Below are 22,560 nucleotides of genomic sequence, written 5' to 3' on the forward strand. Positions count from 1 at the left end.
ATTATCCTGTTATTCCAATCCAATCCTAAAAGAACAATAATTCAGATCACTGGATGCTTCATAATCTAATTTACATTCGATTCAAATTACAAGAAGATAAAAATAAATATTATAACGATTGGGACGTTTCTGGGTGACTGTTATTTCATTCGGGCAAAGGCGAAAAAAACTAAAATTGTTGACAGTATGTCCTTCATTTGCATTTGTAAATCATCGTCAAAATAGAAATGACGTCAATAAGTATTTCACGGTTTCAATTAACACATGTACATTTTCTCTTACTTCCCAGATTCTAATAAACCATGAAGGTACTTGCTGTCACTATTGTCTGCCTTGTTGCCATAACAAGAACGCACGGTTTTGGAATTGGTTTCCCTCCTTTCGGTGGGATCGGCATTCCTCCTTTCGGCCTAGGGATTCCCCACTCCGGCCTTGGAATTCCCCCCTTTGGTCTTGGAATTCACCCCTTCGGTCTTGGGATTCCTCCTCTCGGACATGGAATTTCCCCTTACGGACTTGGTGTTTCCCCTCTTGGTCTCGGCTCAGGGCTCCCCAACCAAGGATTAGTCCATCCAGGGTTACAGGGCGCTGGTGCCATTCAATCCAATGGTAATGGTAAGTGAATTATTGCACTTGGATAAAACCGCTAACAGTAAATGAGAACACGGACAACCTTGCTGATGTGTTTCAAGGTTTATTATCAAGTAATACATCTCCTATTTATTTATTTTCTATTCTACAGATTCTGGTTCTGGTACGATCTCGATGCCTCTATAAATTTACAGAAATGAACATACAGTAAATAAGAAACATGGCTTAATAGTCAGTTCATTTTATTTTATCTCCATGCTTATACAATTGATACAAAAGAAACCAGCAGTAGATCAGAAACATGACTACAGTGTTGATGTGTTTGTACAAAAATGCATTAGGTATCGTGTCAAAGTCAGTTTATCGTATTTTGTCTCCTGCAGGTCCTGTGTATGTTGATCTCGACGCTAGTGCTGCTGCTGCCCCCTCTGCTGCTGCTCCCACGACTATTGCCGCAACTGCTGTTGACCCCACCTACATGATACTCTAAATGAACAGAAACAGTGTCTTAGTTCGGGTATTCAAAATCAGGGCTATCCATTCTGGTTCAGCCAGTTTTGCATTGATAGTATTGGTGTCAGATACTGTCAGTATTGCTTCAAGCAGTTGTGTCTTCAAAGTTGACATGTTTTGCATTCTAAACAAAGATGTTTGGGATGTAATCGCTTATATGTATAACTCTTAATAAATATCCTTACAGTATATTAATGTGTTGAATGTTCAATGATTTCCAATCCATACATGACCAGTACACTACACGGTAACACACGTCTATCATGATGATTTCACTCGGAGATATAGATATATATCGGACTTAACAACTGACTTTCCTTTGCGTGTGTTCGTGACGGGTGCCACCAGTGGGGCAGGAAACGCTCACCTTTTCGCGGACACCTGGTATCATTACTATTTGATAGTGATTCATAAACATATTCTCATGATATAGTTGGCATCGTACTGTCGACTCTGCTTTATGCAGAGATTTCTATTGGGTATGGAAAGAGTTTTGTCACTTCTTTTTTTCATTTTGGTGAAACCCACGAGCACGGAGGTGGTGCAGACAATTCAGAAACAAATTGGAGTAAGAGATCATGATTGAATATATAACATAATGTAATTATATTAAAGAACTTGCTTAACTTTCATTTTAATCCCTGTGTTTATATTTATTCCTCTTGCATGTAATTTGATTCTTGTTCGCAAACTCTTTCTGTAAGACTTGTTCGTTTGATTAGTTCATTCTTTCACGCTTTCATAAGTTTGATAAACGGAAACAAGAAAGCATGCCTTGTGATGTTGGTTCAGTCGTTGAATAAAAACTGCTTAGATGTATCATAAAGTACATAAACGTGTCATACAATAGGAAATGCTAGGTGGATTAAATCGTCTGCTGACTGATCTACTGAGAGAATGGCCGTATAAAGAGAATCAGTCAATGTTATCAAAATGAAAATACACGAATGCTGAATGCACTTTTTGCAGTGTTATATGAAATATAGGTTTAGTTGTGGGGGAGATGAATGGTTTGGGACAGCAACATAAACTGACACTATAGAGCACATATATGTGGCGTCAAACTGCAAAATGGGCTTAAAAGTTGTAGCCGTTGAATGATCTACATTGAAAGAAACCCGTCTTGCTATACAGATTAAAATACACGATAATCATCAACCATCTTTATCTTGGAGAAGTCATATAGCTGCAATATTTCTGAGTGCGGTGTTACAAACAAACAAAATTGAATCAGTTGTGATGCTGACATGTCAAAGCAAGGGACAGTTAAAATTGTTACACCCGGTCCGATATATGGGATCAACTTTTGGCCTGCAGACTTGTCAATTTCTCTTTCGTACTGGATTCCAAAGCTCAAAAATATCTGTATACAGAGATATATATTACTGGATCCAGCAAATGTACTCACCGAATCCATGTCTCAAAGATTAACCATAGTTGTTAATACAATCAAGGAAGCATTGCCTTTATATTCACAGAAAGTATTTGTGACAAGTGGAATTAAGACACCGTTCATTCTCAAAAACTTAAAATATTTGCTTGAATGTGTTGCAATCTCGGAAAATTATTATTAATTACATTAATAATTTAAGCAAACTTAAGGGGAAATTTCATTTTTTCACCCATGGCGAATTTGTCACTAAATGTGATGACAATATGTATAGTTACAACTCTATTATCAAAGGTTCAGGGCAATTTGTGAGAAATGTCACCTGAAGTTAATTGATAAAACAATGTGTGAAATCCTGGTTTTCCTCAAAGACAACATCTTTGGGAGCTTTAGAAATAGGATATGCAGGAATGATGTACATGTATTCATCCCCATGGGCACTAATTATGCTCCCCTCTCAGCTGATTTGTTTTTTTATCCATATGAATTGCATTGTCAGAATCTGAACAAGGGCATTTGGTCAAGAGGTATAATCTAAGCTGCAGGTATATCGATGATCTGATATCGTTCAATAAAGATCAATAATGGCAGGATACTTTCACCTTTTCGCCATCCCCTGGCATCATCACGAATCAATAGTTTCTCATAAACATATGCTTATTAAAGGGTCAAAACCGTAAAATAATCTTTGCGTTCAGCAAATATATCTTATGATTATGTTGAAGTTTTAGTCGCTTCAATTTTAAGTATTTACCCGCACTAGAAATTGTAGATTTATACACCTACGTATACCTCCATATTTTGCACTAGTCTACTAATTTCGAAATAACGACAGCCGTAATTCATATGTACAAACACTCTTCAAAAAAAAAAGAAACGCACAGGTAGTATGTAGTTCATTGAAGCTGACTACGAGAACGAGATGCTGAGTTCAGCGCAACCTTGTGCCCTTATGTGACATGACAATGAACAGTTTTCAATGCCTTTGTACAACGACAACATGTGACTATCGAGCTCCAAAATTTCATATTTGCATCTATGAGAATATTAAATTAAATATATCGACTTCATTAGGTACAATGCATTTACTAAAAATGTACACAGATTCACAGACAATTCAAAACGTGTTGGCATTGATACCTGATTTTCTTCCAACAATGTATTAGTCGTAGAAACTGCTTGTTTTAGCCTCATGGCGTAAACGATACACACATAAATTACATCAATTGCATGCCAAAGAAGCATAACAATGTAATAAACTCTGTTTATTACAATATTAATTTCATTCAATATATTCCCGTTAGATGCCAGTAGCATTTAAGGCTGACCATAAACAATTCCACAATTAATTTGAGAAATACTGATTCTTGTTCAGATCACAATATTCACGTCGGAATGAAACAGCTGATGTGGCGGCCGCATCTCTGATGAAGTTAATGTTGAAAAACAATACGTGTTTCGTCATCATTGTCAGTTGAAATTTTGAAATAATGATACGTGCAACTATAGGTTCAAAACTGAACAAACACACACACAAGCTTGGCGATCACGTGTCTCCGTGTGTTAAAGCTGATAACCTGATCCTTTATGTTTATGTATGTTCTACACAGTACGTTGCCCATTTTCAGTCCAGACGTCAGCATTGTAATATAACCTTATGTACCTCAACCAAAACAGGGTGCACGGGTGGCCCAGTCGTCTTAGGCGCCGCGATTTGCTATCTAGAGTTGCGTCCCTATTGCACGCCAGAAGACTATGATTGTGGGTTCGAATCCCGGTTCGCCCTCATTATGTTTCTAGGTTTGTCAGCACCATACCCGTGCTCGTGGATTTCACCGAAGTGGTAAACGTCTGAGACCTGCATCACTTCGGGCTTTCCTCACACATGAAGCTGATACGCCGCGATATAACTGGAATACTGTTAAAATCGGTGTTAAACCCAAATCACTCACTCACTCAACCAAAACAGTGTATCTGTAACGGTAATAAGTAACTGGTACATTAATACACTTCGTAACATTTCGACATTTATTTTTGTATGAGTTTTATGCAGAATGTACACAGACACCTTTCTATATTTGTGTATACATAATACAAATTTAGAAAAACAACTAAACATACAGTTTGACTCTTGGTATGTATTTTCATTATGACCCAAAAAATAAGAATAAAATCTGGATAGTGTATGATGAGTAAAGCTGATAACATTGAATGACATAAATGGGTTGTCACTTAAACTATTCACACTCCAATACAGTGTTATCCAACCCATTTCTGTTACCAATGGGTATAACCACTTTACGACCGCTTTCATTGCAAACTGTCCTGTTAATTGAAACTCAATGTGATAATGGGGATATGTGTGATCAGTCCACTTTAGACAGGTAAGATTGGCGGTTAAGCAGAAAAAGAAACATTGTAGAGTAAAAACGTATTAAAAATCTCCATTGCTAAGTTCTACAAGTTCTCATCTGATCTAATAGTACCATATACTAACTTATGTGTAACAATTTATCAGAGAAAGCACATTTTTAAATCTCTTAGAACTTAGGAGTTATCATTCATAAGAGTGGGGATAAACAAAATCCAAATAATTATGGAGTCAAATAGCAGCTAAGTGTATTCAGTACATTATATACGTCTGTGCTCAACAAGACTGGTGTTCTGGTCAAATGCATATGCTGTTGATAATATATTTATTTTATTTTTAAGGTTTATGCTGCATATGTTGATTTTTCAAAAGCCTCAAATCATGGTGTGTTTTAAAGAATTATAGTGTTTTGTTCGCAAGGATATTACATGCTTTGCAATCTATTTAAAACGCCTTGAAATTAGAAGATGAACAAACTGTGTTTTCAATGTTCAGCTTAGTTAACTGTAGATTTAACCGTGTTAAATTTAATTTGGAACCAAACGCACAACGTGAGTTTTCAAATAGCACATTTAGCGCAGAAGAATGCGACCGATATCGAACTATAATTTTATCCATAGAAAACGTGTTTCAAAGTATCGCTGCAGTATTCTGCGAGTGCCTAAAAGTAGATATGGGAATAGGTGTTATAATATGATGTTTCATACATCAGAAAATGGGAAATGTGATTAATTGGGCTTCAAAAGTTAGCAAAAAAATGCGAGTACGTGAACTATGTTGTTGTTACACTACCGAAGATAAGGTTCTCTTTGCTATGATTTGGAATGCATTAGGGCAACATATATGTTGTATATAATAGTCGAATGTCTTCCTGTGATACACGTACAATTAGAAATCTTACAATGCAATGTAAATTGTTTTTAAAATAACATGAATTACTCTCTCTATTCCTCTCTCTCTTGATATGTCTCTTTCTCCACAATTTGTCATGTATTCACCCTATATGTGTAATGAGCTGATGAATTCCTCACATTTCTTGAATCAACGTCTGTAAGGAATGACAGAATTTACTGTCCATTGTTGCCGCCAATCAATGAGTCCTTGTCAATAAATAACAACACTATCACACAGCTAACATAGACTGGCCATCGTTGTATAATACGTTGACAACTCGTCATAGTGCAGACACATTTACAATTTATGACCGTAAGTGGACCGGTGCATATAACCGTCTGTCTTAGTATAAAAGGTTGACGTTTTGATGCAGACTTCACTTTCCGATTCGGACTCTCCTGGTAAACCTATTCTGATCCGTAGAAAAGTAAGTATTCTTGTGTGCAGTTTAATGTCGTCATCGCATATATTAATTTCATTTCGTGTTCACATGAAGTACTTGCGTGGTATATGAAATCTCACGGATTATCCATATAAGAATATAATTATTTACATAATTCTACCCGCTCTGTTCATGACGGAATACATATTATTGCATTTTCTTAAACATCTTAATATGCAGTGATGGGAATGTTAGCATTATCATGTTATTCCAATCCAATCCTAAAAGAACAATAATTCAGATCACTGGATGCTTCATAATCTAATTTACATTCGATTCAAATTACAAGAAGATAAAAACAAAAATTATAACGATCGGGACGTTTCTGGGTGATTGTTATTTCATTCGGACAAAGGCGATGTTTCAACTTATGAGTTGTCAAAGTCAGTGTGTTTGTGAATATACAAACGTGTTTGTTAACATGTAAATATGCGTTTAAAATTTAGGATGGAGTTGAATATAAAGCTGCTTTTTGTTAATATAGTTTTAGTTCTCAGTGAAGAAAGCTAAAATTGTTTACAGTATGTCCTTCATTTGCATTACATTTTGTAAATGATCGTCAAAAAAGAAATGACGTCAATAAGTATTTCACGGTTTCAATTTACACATGTACATTTTCTCTTACTTCCCAGATTCTAATAAACCATGAAGGTACTTGCTGTCACCATTGTCTGCCTTGTTGCCATAACAAGAACGCACGGTTTTGGAATTGGTTTCCCTCCTTTCGGTGGGATCGGCATTCCTCCTTTCGGCCTAGGGATTCCCCACTTCGGCCTTGGAATTCCCCCCTTTGGTCTTGGAATTCACCCCTTCGGTCTTGGGATTCCTCCTCTCGGACATGGAATTTCCCCTTACGGACTTGGTGTTTCCCCTCTTGGTCTTGGCTCAGGGCTCCCCAACCAAGGATTAGTCCATCCAGGGTTACAGGGCGCTGGTGCCATTCAATCCAATGGTAATGGTAAGTGCATTATTGCATTGTGATAGAAACGCTAACAGTAAATGAGAACACGGACAACCTTGCTGATGTGTTTCAAGGTTTATTATCAAGTAATACATCTCCTATTTATTTATTTTCTATTCTACAGATTCTGGTTCTGGTACGATCTCGATGCCTCTATAAATTTACAGAAATGAACATACAGTAAATAAGAAACATGGCTTAATAGTCAGTTCATTTTATTTTATCTCGATGCTTATGCAATTGATACAAAAGAAACCAGCAGTAGATCAGAAACATGACTACAGTGTTGATGTGTTTGTACAAAATGCATTAGGTATCGTGTCAAAGTCAGTTTATTGTATTTTGTCTCCTGCAGGTCCTGTGTATGTTGACCTCGACGCTAGTGCTGCTGCTGCCCCCTCTGCTGCTGCTCCCACGACTATTGCCGCAACTGCTCTTGACCCCACCTACATGATACTCTAAATGAACAGAAACAGTGTCTTAGTTCGGGTATTCAAAATCAGGGCTATCCATTCTGGTTCAGCCAGTTTTGCATTGATAGTATTGGTGTCAGATACTGTCAGTATTGCTTCAAGCAGTTGTGTCTTCAAAGTTGACATGTTTTGCATTCTAAACAAAGATGTTTGGGATGTAATCGCTTATATGTATAACTCTTAATAAATATCCTTACAGTATATTAATGTGTTGAATGTTCAATGATTTCCAATCCATACATGACCAGTACACTACACGGTAACACACGTCTATCATGATGATTTCACTCGGAGATATAGATATATATCGGACTTAACAACTGACTTTCCTTTGCGTGTGTTCGTGACGGGTGCCACCAGTGGGGCAGGAAACGCTCACCTTTTCGCGGACACCTGGTATCATTACTATTTGATAGTGATTCATAAACATATTCTCATGATATAGTTGGCATCGTACTGTCGACTCTGCTTTATGTAGAGATTTCTATTGGGTATGGAAAGAGTTTTGTCACTTCTTGTTTTCACTTTGGTGAAACCCACGAGCACGGAGGTGGTGCAGACAATTCAGAAACAAATTGGAGTAAGAGATCATGATTGAATATATAACATAATGTAATTATATTAAAGAACTTGCTTAACTTTCATTTTAATCCCTGTATTTATATTTATTCCTCTTGCATGTAATTTGATTCTTGTTCGCAAACTCTTTCTGTAAGACTTGTACGTTTGATTAGTTCATTCATTCACGCTTTCATAAGTTTGATAAACGGAAACAAGAAAGCATGCCTTGTGATGTTGGTTTAGTCGTTGAATAAAAACTGCTTAGATGTATCATAAACTACATAAACGTGTCATACAATAGGAAATGCTAGGTGTATTAAATCGTCTGCTGACTGATCTACTGAGAGAATGGCCGTATAAAGGGAATCAGTCAATATAATCAAAATGAAAATACACGAATGCTGAATGCACTTTTTGCAGTGTTATATGAAATATAGGTTTAGTTGTGGGGGAGATGAATGGTTTGGGACAGCAACATAAACTGACACTATAGAGCACATATATGTGGCGTCAAACTGCAAAATGGGCTTAAAAGTTGTAGCCGTTGAATGATCTACATTGAAAGAAACCCGTCTTGCTATACAGATTAAAATACACGATAATCATCAACCATCTTTATCTTGGAGAAGTCATATAGCTGCAATATTTCTGAGTGCGGTGTTACAAACAAACAAAATTGAATCAGTTGTGATGCTGACATGTCAAAGCACGGGACAGGTAAAATTGTTCCACCCGGTCCGATATATGGGATCAACTTTTGGCCTGCAGACTTGTCAATTTCTCTTTCGTACTGGATTCCAAAGCTCAAAAATATCTGTATACAGAGATATATATTACTGGATCCAGCAAATGTACTCACCGAATCCATGTCTCAAAGATTAACCATAGTTCTTTATACAACCAAGGAAGCATTGCCTTTATATTGACAGAAAGTATTTGTGACAAGTGGAATTAAGACACCGTTCATTCTCAAAAACTTAAAATATTTGCTTGAATGTGTTGCAATCTCGGAAAATTATTATTAATTACATTAATAATTTAAGCAAACTTAAGGGGAAATTTCATTTTTTCACCCATGGCGAATTTGTCACTAAATGTGATGACAATATGTATAGTTACAACTCAAAGGTTCAGGGCAATTTGTGAGAAATGTCACCTGAAGTTAATTGATAAAACAATGTGTGAAATCCAGGTTTTCCTCAAAGACAACATCTTTGGGAGCTTTAGAAATAGGATATGCAGGAATGATGTACATGTATTCATCCCCATGGACACTAATTATGCTCCCCTCTCAGCTGATTTGTTTCTTTATCCATATGAATTGCATTGTCAGAATCTGAACAAGGACATTTGGTCAAGAGGTATAATCTAAGCTGCAGGTATATCGATGATCTGATATCGTTCAATAAAGATCAATAATGGCAGGATACTTTCACCTTTTCGCCATCCCCTGGCATCATCACTAATCAATAGTTTCTCATAAACATATGCTTATTAAAGGGTCAAAACCGTAAAATAAACTTTGCGTTCAGCAAATATATCTTATGATTATGTTGAAGTTTTAGTCGCTTCAATTTTAAGTATTTACCCGCACTAGAAATTGTAGATTTATACACCTACGTATACCTCCATATTTTGCACTAGTCTACTAATTTCGAAATAACGATAGCCGTAATTCATATGTACAAACACTCCTAAAAAAAGGAACGCACAGGTAGTATGTAGTTCATTGAAGCTGACTACGAGAACGAGATACTGAGTTCATTGCAACCTTGTGCCCTAATGTGTTATGACAATGAACAGTTTTCAATGCCCTTGTACAACGACAACATGTGACTATCGAGCTCCAAAATTTCATATTTGCATCTATGAGAATATTAAATTAAATATATCGACTTCATTAGGTAAAATGCATTAACTAAAAATCTACCTGTGCGTTTCTTTTTTTTGAAGAGTGTACATACAAACACACACACACACACACACACACACACACACACACACACACACACACACACACACACACACACACACACACATACACACACACATGTACACGGATTCACAGACAATTCAAAACGTGTTGGCATTGATACCTGATTTTCTTCCAACAATGTATTAATCGTAGAAACTGCTTGTTTTAGCCTCATGGTGTAAACGATACAGACATAAATTACATCAATTGCATGCCAAAGAAGCATAACAATGTAATAAACTCTGTTTATTACAATATTAATTTCATTCAATATATTCCCGTTAAATGCCAGTAGCATTTAAGGCTGACCATAAACAATTCAACAATTAATTTGAGAAATACTGATTCTTGTTCAGATCACAACACTCACGTCCGAATGAAACAGCTGATGTGGCGGCCGCATCTCTGATGAAGTTAATGTTGAAAAACAAAACGTGTTTCGTAATCACTGTCAGTAGAAATTTTGAAATAATGATACGTGCAACTATAGGTTCAAAACTGCACAGTTGCGGTTACCAAAATGTGTTTACCGGCATTTATTAACACACACACAAGCTTGGCGATCACGTGTCTCCGTGTGTTAAAGCTGATAACCTCAATATCCTTTATGTTTATGTATGTTCTACACAGTACGTTGCCCATTTTCAGTCCAGACGTCAGCATTGTAATATAACCTTATGTACCTCAACAAAAACAGGCGGCACGGGTGGCCCAGTCGTCTTATGCGCCGCGATTCGCTATCTAGAGTTGCGTCCCTTTTGCAAGCCAGAAACCTATGATTGTGGGTTCGAATCCGGGTTCGCCCCGATTATGTTTCTAGGTTTGTCAACACCATACCCGTGCTCGTGGGTTTCACCGAAGTGGTAAACGTCTGAGACCTGCATCACGTGGGGCTTTCCTCACACATGAAGCTGAAACGCCGCGATATAACTGGAATACTGTTAAAATCGGCGTTAAACCCAAATCACTCACTCAACCAAAACAGTGTATCTGTAACGGTAATAAGTAACATGTACATTAATACACTTCGTAACATTTCGATATTCAAGTGTATTTAGTACATTATATACGTCTGTACTCAACAAGACTAGTGTTCTGGTCAATTGCATCTGCTGTTGATAATATATTTATTTGGCAAGTAATTATCCAACGGCATTTGTCTAAGTAAGGGTAAGGTTTATGCTGCATATGTTGATTTTTCAAAAGCCTCAAATCATGGTGTGTTTTAAAGAATCATAGTTCTTTTTTTGCAAGGATATTACATGCTTTGCAATCTATTTAAAACGCCTTCAAATTAGAAGATGAACAAACTGTGTTTTCAATGTTCAGCTTAGTTAACTGTAGATTTAACCGTGTTAAATTTAATTTGGAACCAAACGCGCAACGTGAGTTTTCAAACAGCACATTTAGCGCAGGAGAATGCGACCGATATCGAACTATAGTTTTATCCATAGAAAACGTGTTTCAAAGTATCGCTGCAGTATTTTGCGAGTGCCTGAAAGTAGATATGTTAATTATAGAATAACCCACGAGGTACGAGTGATTACGGAAAATATGTCACGAGTGAAATTAATGTTTGAAGTTCCGAGCTTTAGCGAGGATTTTAAAACATTAATTTCACGAGTGACATATTTTCCGTAATCAATCGTACCGAGTGAGTTATTCTATTTATTACCCATATTCATATTAAAGACATGTTTCAAGAAAAAAACAATCAACTGTCGCCGATCAAGAATCAGCTGTTTTGTATCAATCCGCGTGTGAAAAAACACTGTACACGCATTCCAACCGCATTACTCAATTAACATGTTGTTACGCGTGATAAAAAATAGTTCTGTTAAAAAATTGTAAAAATCACATTATTGCAGTTATATTTCTGTCCGATTTACACAACGTACACTATCTAGCATTGATAAAGAAGACAGGTTTCGAAAAAGGTTCATCAGGTTTTTTACTCAAAGCTTGTTTTGACAAGATCTCGTCACTGACAGACAGGCCCCGTCGTGCATCGGCAGATAGGCTACATGCATTTCACATTGAGAAGAGGAAACACGGAAAAACCTGTCAATTTTTGTATGTGTCATTTGACAAAAATGCCAAAACCTATAACAACAACATAGACGGAATGTACAGAAGTCTTGTTTGTTAGAGAAAAGTTACGAAAAGTTGGTAAACTTTTAAAAGTACGATTGCTGTCACAGTGTCGGAATGAATGACCCGACTTGACCCAGATATGAGACAGCCGAAACCAGGAATGACAAGAGAACCGGTTACAGTTTAATCCGGACAACAAGTTTAATTAACATCGTGTGTGATTTGAGACAAGTGTCACTGATGGGAAACATGTGCATGTGGGATTTCAGGAGGATTTGTCAAACGCGGAATATACACAGTCAGATGACGGGAGTTTGTTGATATTTTGATGTGATTCATAATGGTCGAATACCTGTTGATAGACAAACACGGTATCTGGAGACTGTCCGCATTCACGGAGTTCATTTAGGTCAATATCGGACACAGGATCAGCTCACTGGGGTAAGTTTTCCTTTCCTTGTATTTTTAATTATTTTTGTTTTGATTTCAAAACCTCCGAGTTCAGCATAGTGCATCGATTTTGCAACCAGATGCTGGTAATCATGTCGCTAAGGTAACACTCTATGCTACCCTTCATCTCCTTCAAATTAGACAGTTCGAATTCTGAACTGTCTGATGTGCATGCCGAAATGATAAATTTGCAAATAATAATGTTTAGTTGCACCTTTCCTGTGTCATTAACCCCCATAGTCATATGTTCAGCGGACGTCAGTCACCCTGCTTACCGTTCAGCGCCGTACTTTGCAGACGTCGCAGTTACGAAAAACGTATACATTGTATAAAAAGTGTCACGTCCTTATTTCTTCACACAACGTTACGAAATTGTACGAAATAGTGTATGTTTATGATGTCTTTCGGAAAGTCTAAATGTCGTTGCAAAATGAATTTGTTTTTATTCTCATGCCATCGTTGAAAGTGTGAGTAGTCATATTTTTCGTGTTTTTCTTACCTTTATAAATACATTTGTGAACTAAGTTCATGTCAAGTTTAGACTTTTCATTGTGTTTTCATGTTCATTGGCAGTTATCGATGTCATCATCGTTCACAAAGGCAAACCTGTCTATACAAAGTCCGGTTTTTGGATTCGGGTGGTCGTAAAATTCATCAAACAGCAAGCCCTCTAACACAGACGCAAACCAGGACTTGGTGGTGATGATCTTGGCGCCCTAGAAACAGTTTCTGGCAACATCACAATCTGAATCTTGGAACTTCAATCTGGCCATATGCAGTTTTGACAACAAAGATATTAAATGTGTTCAGAGGTTGAATTATACGAATAACTTTTCATGTCGGTCAGATCTCCGTCCGCTTTAACGAGGTCATTTACTTTGACAGGTCTTAAATGGCCAGCCATGTTTGTTTACAAACGGGGACGTAGTTTTGGTTTTTACTGTAAAATGAAAAATCATGTGAAATAAATGAAAAAAATGATAATGTGAAATTCCCATGTTGTTAATATGAAACTATGTGTCTTGTCTTAAAAATCTCGAATCAGTGAGATTCTAGCACGTAAAACATCTGAATGGAAAGGCTTGGATTTGTGAATGAATGGGATGAGAAAAAAATAGTTCCGTTGTCCAATGAAAATTGATCTTTGTTCCACTGACCAATCAGCTTCGAGAATCACTAATTGCACACTGTGCAAATATTAAAAAGTTATTACACTGCATATTTGAGCCCATATGGGTAATAAAAGGTGTTATAACATGATGTTTCATACATCAGAAAATGGGAAATGTGATTAATTGGGCTTCAAAAGTTAGCAAAAAAATCTTTTTCTGCCTGATTTGACTATGTATGTGAACAACAATTTAAGCATAATACTTTTCACATATTATTAATTACCTTGTATTTTTATTTTGTGTGGAGGTAATATACGGTAAATTGTAGGGTGATGGGCTCCTTCCGGGCATCGAAGCCAATAGTTATACCTTTTGTAAACAATCCGTTTGCTCGGAATTGTATTTTGAGGTTATAATAGTTTCCAAATTTAAAGTAGCTCAGGCTCGTTTTTAGTGTAGTTTACACCAATTAAAAACAAAAACAAGAGGATCTAACGGGAGCCAAGACAACTGCGAGTACGTAAACTATGTTGTTGTTACACTACCGAAGATAAGGTTCTCTTTGCTATGATTTGGAATGCATTAGGGCAACATATTTTCGTCAAAATTTACCCATCTTGTATATAATAAGCGAATGTCTTCCTGTGATACACGTACAATTAGAAATCTTATAATTTACGTACATCATTCAATGAAAATTGTATTTAAAATAACAAGAATTACTCTCTCTCTCTCTCCCTCCCTCTCTTTCTCTTTTTATCTCTCTCTCTCTTTCTCTCTCTCTCTCTCTCTCTCTCTCTCTCATTCTCTCTCCACAAGTTGACATGTATTCACCCTATATGTGTAATGAGCTGATGAATTCCTCACATCCCGTGAATAGACGTCTGTAAGGAATGACATAATTTACTGTCCACTGTTGCCGTCAATCAATGAGTCCTTGTCAATAAATAACGACACTATCACACAGCTAACATAGACTGGCCATCGTTGTATAAGTAAGTATTCCTGTGTGCAGTTTAATGTCGTCATCGCATATATTAATTTCATTTCATGTTCACATGAAGTACTTGCATGGTATATGAAACCGGATCCTTCTCACGGATTATCCATATGCACGAATATAATTATTTACATAATTCTTACCGCTCTGTTTATGACGGAATACATATTATTGCATTGTCTTAAACATCTTAATATGCAGTGATGGGAATGTTAGCATTATCATGTTATTCCAATCCAATCCTAAAAGAACAATAATTCAGATCACTGGATGCTTCATAATCTAATTTACATTCGATTCAAATTACAAGAAGATAAAAATAAATATTATAACGATCGGGACGTTTCTGGGTGATTGTTATTTCATTCGGACAAAGGCGATATTACAACGTTTTGGGTTGTCAAAGTCAGTGTGTTTGTGAATATACAAACGTGCTTGGTAACATGTAAATAAGCGTTTAAAATTTAGGATGGAGTTGAATTTAGAGTTGCCTTTGTTAATATAGTTTTAGTTCTCAGTGAAAAAAACTAAAATTGTTTACAGTATGTCCTTCATTTACATTTGTAAATCATCGTCAAAAAAGAAATGACGTCAATAAGTATTTCACGGTTTCAATTTACACATATACATTTTCTCTTACTTCCCAGATTCTAATAAACCATGAAGGTACTTGCTGTCACCATTGTCTGCCTTGTTGCCATAACAAGAACGCACGGTTTTGGAATTGGTTTCCCTCCTTTCGGTGGGATTGGCATTCCTCCTTTCAGCCTAGGGATTCCCCACTTCGGCCTTGGAATTCCCCCCTTTGGTCTTGGAATTCACCCCTTCGGTCTTGGGATTCCTCCTCTCGGACATGGAATTTCCCCTTACGGACTTGGTGATTCCCCTCTTGGTCTTGGCTCAGGGCTCCCCAACCAAGGATTAGTCCATCCAGGGTTACAGGGCGCTGGTGCCATTCAATCCAATGGTAATGGTAAGTGCATTATTGCATTGTGATAGAACCGCTAACAGTAAATGAGAACACGGACAACCTTGCTGATGTGTTTCAAGGTTTATTATCAAATAATACATCCCCTATTTCTTTATTTTCTTGATGTTTGGGATGTAATCGCTTGTTTGTATACCTGTTAATAAACATCCTTACAATATCTTCATGTGTTGTTCAATGATTTCCAATCCATACATGACTATCACACTGCACGTTAAAACGTGTTCATTATTTGTTGACTTTGCAAAGGATCTGACTCTGTACTACGAAATAAGTTGTGGTCACCTCTGTATTACCATTGTCTTAGTTGTAAGATGAGCAGACTTCTATGTAATATTTACGAAAATGTAAAAATGTGCGTTAGAAATAACCGGGAATTGACGGAAATGTTCGATAGTGAACTTTGAGTGAGACAAGGCTCATTTTTTATTAATGAATTAGCAACACAAATTCAAGATGAGTGTATTTCAACTACCTCCTGATATAACGCAATAGTTTTTACTATTATTTGCGGACCATATTATGTTATGTTCAAGTACTGTTGGTGGTTTACAGAGACGAATTAACGAATTGGAGCAATACTAATGATGAATGGAAGTTAACTGTAAACAAAGGTAAAACGAAAATCGTTGCTTTTACGAATGGTGGGGTACTTGCTCAAAAGGAAAAATGGTTTTACAAAGGCGAACGCCTAGACACTATCTCTTTCTACAAGTCTTCAGTTGTATATTTTACAAATCATCTTGCTTGGTCTATGCCTGCAAAGCAAACATCAATGCAAGCCCAAAAGGTACTTATCGGTGTGTTACAACAAATCTTTACTCTTGGAAATATTACTTACAAATCGTTCTTTTAGATATTTGATTTAAAGATAAGTCCGATATTACTATATAGAGCAGAGATCTAGGGACTCAGTAGGCTTGAAATATAATAGAAAAAGTACTTTTATATGCCTGCAAGAAATTCCTTGGTGTAAAGGTTAATACACCAAATGTTATGGTATGGTGATTGTGGCAGATTCCCAATGTATGTTAATAAAGGTTATTACATATTGGTTAAGATTCTTAAATACGCCATCTTAGAGGTTCACGAAAAATTGTTATACTTTCATTGTACTCTTTGATAAAAATGGAAAACGAAATTGAGTAACAGATGTAAAAGACTTGCTTATTTCCGTTGGTTAGGGCTACGCATGGTATGAACAAATCATACAATGCCATTCTTTTTTCATTAGATCATTGACACAAAGACTAAAATGTATATATTTACACAATTGGTCTCAATCTGTATCTGAATCAAACAAATGTATTTATCACAAAATGTTAAAAAATGATTATTATCCAGAACAGTAATTATCTTGTTTAAATGTAACAAATTCCAGGTTTCCTAAGCAAGATTTCGACGTTGTTCACATGCCCTTTTTATTGAAACTGGGCGTTACATGGGTTTTAAATGTGAAGAATTTGTTAATTGTGAGCCCTGAATGACATTAAGGATGAATATCGCTTTCTTGTTATGTGTCCATTTTATTAAACATAATGCATATACGTCAATATTACTTTGTCAATCTCAATTTCTTTAAATTCACATCTCTGTTAAACAACTTGAAATGCTTACTTTCATAAAATTTGTCTATTTACAATTATCATGCTATGAGACACAGGAAATATATTACGTTAAAGACTCTACTGCTCTGAATGTAATAATTATAAATATACTATTGGCCTGTGGCCTCCTCAATTCTGAAATAAAGAAATTTCAGTATACAGGTCTCTGACTTTTACCACTTTGCTGAAGCCCACGAGCACGGGTATGGACTGACAAATTCAGAAACATAATCGGGGTTACTCGGATGGAGTAATTGGTCATGATTAAAATAATTAGAATAAGTAATGTTAATTAAAGTACCGATGTAGCGTTCATTTCAATCCCTATGGGTAAAGGTTGTCCTTTTGAATGGAATTTGATTGGTTAATTCCCAAACTCTGACCTTTCTGTAACGACTTTCATTTAATATATATTAATTCACTCACGCTTTCGTAAGTTTGATAACAAACGTAAACAAGAACGGATACCTTGTGATGTTGGTTTAGTCGTTGAATAAAAACTGCATGCACGTTCCGTACAATATGAAATGTTAGGTAAATTAAATCGCCTGCTTTCTCCTGGAAAGAAATGACCAAAGGGAACCAGTGGATGTATTCAAATGAAGATACACGAATATTGACCAACTTACTTTATGTAGTTTTATATGGAACATATCAGCAGCTGTGAGATGAGGCTGAACTATGAATGGTTTGGGATAGCAAAATAATCTGACTGTGTAGAGCACATTCATATAGCGTCAAACTGAAAAAGAACTGAGAAAAAAAATATGCGATAATCATCCACGATCTTTTTAACGAAGTTGGCTGTTAAAGCACGGGGCAGGTTACAATGTTGCGACTCGGGCCTGAATACTTGCCCGCCCATATTTTGGACTGGATTCCAAAGCTCCATAAAAATCTGTTCACAGAGATATGTATTCCTTGATCCAGCAAATGTACTCACCAAATCCATGATTCATAGATTAACCAAAATCATTAATGCAACTAAGGCAGGATTGTCTTTATATTCACAGGAAGTATTTGAGATATGTGGAATTAATACCATGTGGATACCAAAAAAACTCAAAGTATTCGCTTAAATTAGTTCTATCCCACAAAACAAGTTTAAAGACCATCTTCATTCCTTCACCGATGGGGCATTAATCACTAAACGATGTGACCATATGTATAGTTACAACTCAAATATTCATACTCAAATATACATAAAAATACACATAGTCAAAGGTTCCGGACAATATTGTGAAAAACGTTACCTGACGAGAAAACACTATGTGAAAAACTTCATCATAGCGGATAGTTGTTATTTCAAGCATCAGAAACTGGTGATGAACATATGCATAACTTCTCTGAGGTTATTTTAAGAAGGGTGAGTGTGTGAGTGAGTGAGTGAGTGAGTGAGTGAGTGAGTGAGTGAGCTTTTAACAGTATTCCAGTTATATCACGGCGTGTCAGCTGAATGTGGGAAGAAAGACCGAAGTGATCTCAAACGTTAACCGCTTTGGTGAAACCCACGAGCACGGGTATGGTGCTGACAAACCTAGAAACATAATCGGGGCGTGCCAAATGGACGCAGCTCTGCAAAGCGAATCGCGGCGCCTTAGAAGACTGGGCCACCCTTTGTGCTGCAAAAATACATGCTTCTTTAATGAATACATACAATGGTTGGTGGTCGTTGCTTCAATAATTGTTTGTTTTCGTTTGTGTGTTGTTTAACGCCGCACTCAACATTATTCCAGCTATATGACGGCGGTCTGTAAATAATCGAGTCTGGACCAGACAATCCAGTGATTGACATCATGAGGATCGATCTACGCAACTGAGATGCGATAACATGCATCAACCAAGTCAGCGAGCCTGACCACCCGATGCCGTCAGTCGCCTCTTACGAAATGCATGGGTTGCTGAAGACCAATTCTCACCCGGAATCTTCACGGGACGCTTAAATAATGAATCAGTATAATGGAGTTGAATGTCGCCATAAAGGATAGGGTTTAGTCACGTTGTCATCATTCACAAAACTTTTGCCGAACAAAGTATGATATTGTTGTGGTTTAAGTAAAAAAATGAAGCTGTTTTCAATAGAAACACGACATGTCCTCTGTCACACTCACTCTTGTAAACTCGGGATTTCCTCCCACATTAAGCTGAAACGCCGTTATATAACTGTAATACTGACTAATACTAATAATGTTAAAAACTGAGTTAAACCCAACTCACTCACTCACTACGTATTCTCTTGTAAACAGTAAACATAATTTAACTCCATCTTGTACATGGCAGGTTTAGTTACAAAAGTGTGGTTGAAGTAATGGTGTAAATGCTACATAGTTACTTCATATACAGGTATATAAACTGTGTACCTGTAATGTTTGGGGTATTATTATAGTATTATTAGTTTTTTTAAATATGTTACAAAAATAAGAATAAGATATGAGTATATGGTGAATTACATCGCGTGAATCATCTTAACCAAAGCATCAAAACTGAGTTAATGACATTATTCACTGTCCTTTGTTGGCGTCCATCTGGATCAATCCCAGATGAATAAATAACACATCCATCACTCAGTGATATACCAATCACCGATGTACATTGTATAACACGTCGACAAATGGTGACAATGCAGACACATATATAATTTATGGCCGCACACGTACCTGTTCGCATGTACATCCATGCTCGTATAAAAGATGGACGTTATCGTGTATACCTTACTTTCCGAATCAGCCCGTCCTCGTAGGCCAACACAGTTCCGATCAAAGTATTCGTTTTTCAGTTAAATTTGTCACAGTTTCTTTACTGTATGACGTCATAAGTATTTACATTGTAGAAGAAATGACAGCTTAAGCCGCCCTCATGCTTAAGATGTAGGAATTTCCGCATTACCAGACCTGATCAGACCCAATTTCCAAAGAATAATGGAAGTCACAGTTTTCTTTCTCATCAGAGTTCGTTACAAAGTAAAAGGAAACAATGACAAATGCATGTATACTAACGATTATACATTTGGGATGAGAGAATTTTGCTTCAGACAAAGGTGATTTTATAACAGTTTGGCTTTCACATTATGATAATTTATTTTGTATAAAAAATATGTTCAATATACATAAAATATTCTGAGTTTTAAAAAATGTAAAGAAGTAAAGTAAAATAGTGTGTTTCCAAGTACAATAAGATGAGGTTGAATACAACCATCGAAGCAAGTCTATATTACCAAGGTTCCATCATGACTTTCACTTTATCATGTGATTATTAATAGGTATGACCCTAAGTGAATAATGTTTAGCAATTTGGTAATGGAAAATAGATAGTATATGCTTGATGAAATAAACGAGGAATGTTTTAACGTAGTCATTGTTAATATACTTGTAACCACTACTTCAAGTGCCACTGAAAAAGCTAAATACTTCACTATATATCCTTCATTTGATCGCATTAGTTTGTAATCATTACTATCACCATCACCACAAGTGTCGTCCGGGCTGGCGCTCGGCATTTAGGGGCTAAAACAAGGACTTGTCGCCTCGGAGTCAGTATACTGTGTCTGAGTGGGGTATTCATGTTCAACCGTAACATCGTACCTCAGTGGGTTAGCATTATAAATTCGGCATTAATTTTGACAAGCAGCAAGACAACACTGACACACACACATACACAGATATACACACAGACAGACACAAACACACACGCACAAACAGGCACACACACACACACACACACACACACACACACACACACACACACACACACACACACACATCTTGGACGCGACGTTAACCCCCTTTTCACTTCACTTCATAACAATGAGTGACTCAAATAAATATTTTACGTTGGCCAATACTACATGTACCTGTTCTCATATTCCCCAGATTTGAGTAAACAATGAAGGTCCTTGCTGTCGCCGTTGTCTGCCTTGTTGCCATAACAACAGCACATGGTTTTGGAATTGGTTTCCCTCCTTTCGGAGGGATTCACCCATTCGGTGCAGGCATCCCACCATTCGGTCTTGGAATTCCCCCTTTCGGTCTTGGAATCCCCCCTTTCGGTCTTGGAATCCCCTCTCTCGGACTTGGAATTTCCCCTCTTGGTCTGGGTGTTTCCCCTCTTGGTCTCGGGTCAGGACTCCTCAACCAAGGATTGGTCCAGCCAGGATCACAGGGCGCCGGTGCCATTCATTCACAGGGTTACGGTCAGTAAAGTTTTACCATGTGATAGGAATCATGCCTTAACTGAGAAACATTGATCCTATGCTGAAATAAGTGTACACATTTTCAAATAACTCTCGAATTGTGATTATGGGATGGTAATCATTTTATCCATTACAGGTCCTGGTTATATTGGTGAACTCGATGCGTATGCTGCCACCTCTGCTGCTGCCCCCACAACTATTGCCGCCACTGCGGTTGCTCCGGCAGGACCTGCTGCCTATGACCCCGCTTTCATGGGAATCTAAGTGACATGCCTAAAGTCCACTGTGGTCTATCCGCTTGGCAAATGTAATACAGATGCTACTGCAGTTAGTCGTCTTGTAGTTGGGGTTGTCATGCTGCACGATGCAATGGCGTGAGTGATGTTTTGATGGCTGTTGTTCTATATTGAAAATAAACATATATTTATTATGATCTTTAGTCATGTTGTGCTTCTATACTCACACTATCAGCACAACATGCATGTATTTTAAGTGTGGTTATCATGATGCTAAACGACATAAACGACTCGTGGTCGTTGGTTATCGTACAATAAAACACTGAAGGGAGAATAAATAAATAATCTCCTGATAAGTGTGTTCACTGGCATTCCGATTGCTCCCCTGTCATTGGTGTGTTATGGTTTGACATGCTGACACATTTGTACATCATAACACTCTGCAGCAAAACAAGAACGTCCTCTTACACTGTACGTATGTATGTATGTGTGTGTGCGTGCGTGCGTGCGTGCGTGCGTGCGTGCGTCGGTCTGTGTGTATGTATGTATGTATGTATGTATGTATGTATGTATACATTGAGAAATGTCGAAAGTTGATATATGGTATGATATGAAAACTGCTGTATAATAACCTTTTTATGTTATACCATAACATCACGATATACTTATTTGCAAGTGAATGCAATGTCAGATTCAGATTCAGATTCAGATTC

General features: G+C 37.0%; 3 protein-coding genes across 3 annotated transcripts; all 3 read left to right on the forward strand.

Moving 5' to 3' along the window:
* The first annotated feature begins 302 nt into the window (after positions 1-302).
* On the forward strand, positions 303-1,081 carry LOC139451694 (postacrosomal sheath WW domain-binding protein-like). Its single transcript, XM_071233013.1, has 2 exons — positions 303-615; positions 975-1,081. The coding sequence occupies exons 1-2, from the start codon at positions 303-305 to the stop codon at positions 1,079-1,081; spliced, it is 420 nt and encodes a 139-aa protein (XP_071089114.1).
* A 5,765-nt stretch (positions 1,082-6,846) lies between these two features.
* Positions 6,847-7,624, forward strand: LOC139451695 (postacrosomal sheath WW domain-binding protein-like). The gene is made up of 2 exons (XM_071233014.1): positions 6,847-7,159; positions 7,518-7,624. The coding sequence occupies exons 1-2, from the start codon at positions 6,847-6,849 to the stop codon at positions 7,622-7,624; spliced, it is 420 nt and encodes a 139-aa protein (XP_071089115.1).
* Positions 7,625-21,304: 13,680 nt separating this feature from the next.
* LOC139453262 (postacrosomal sheath WW domain-binding protein-like) lies at positions 21,305-21,875 on the forward strand. The gene is made up of 2 exons (XM_071234897.1): positions 21,305-21,611; positions 21,748-21,875. Exons 1-2 carry the CDS (start codon positions 21,305-21,307, stop codon positions 21,873-21,875), a joined length of 435 nt encoding a protein of 144 aa, XP_071090998.1.
* Positions 21,876-22,560: the final 685 nt, after the last annotated feature.

This window comes from Haliotis cracherodii, unplaced genomic scaffold (assembly GCF_022045235.1).
Source record: "Haliotis cracherodii isolate W230 unplaced genomic scaffold, xgHalCrac1.p SCAF_9, whole genome shotgun sequence".
Classification (NCBI taxonomy): domain Eukaryota; kingdom Metazoa; phylum Mollusca; class Gastropoda; order Lepetellida; family Haliotidae; genus Haliotis; species Haliotis cracherodii.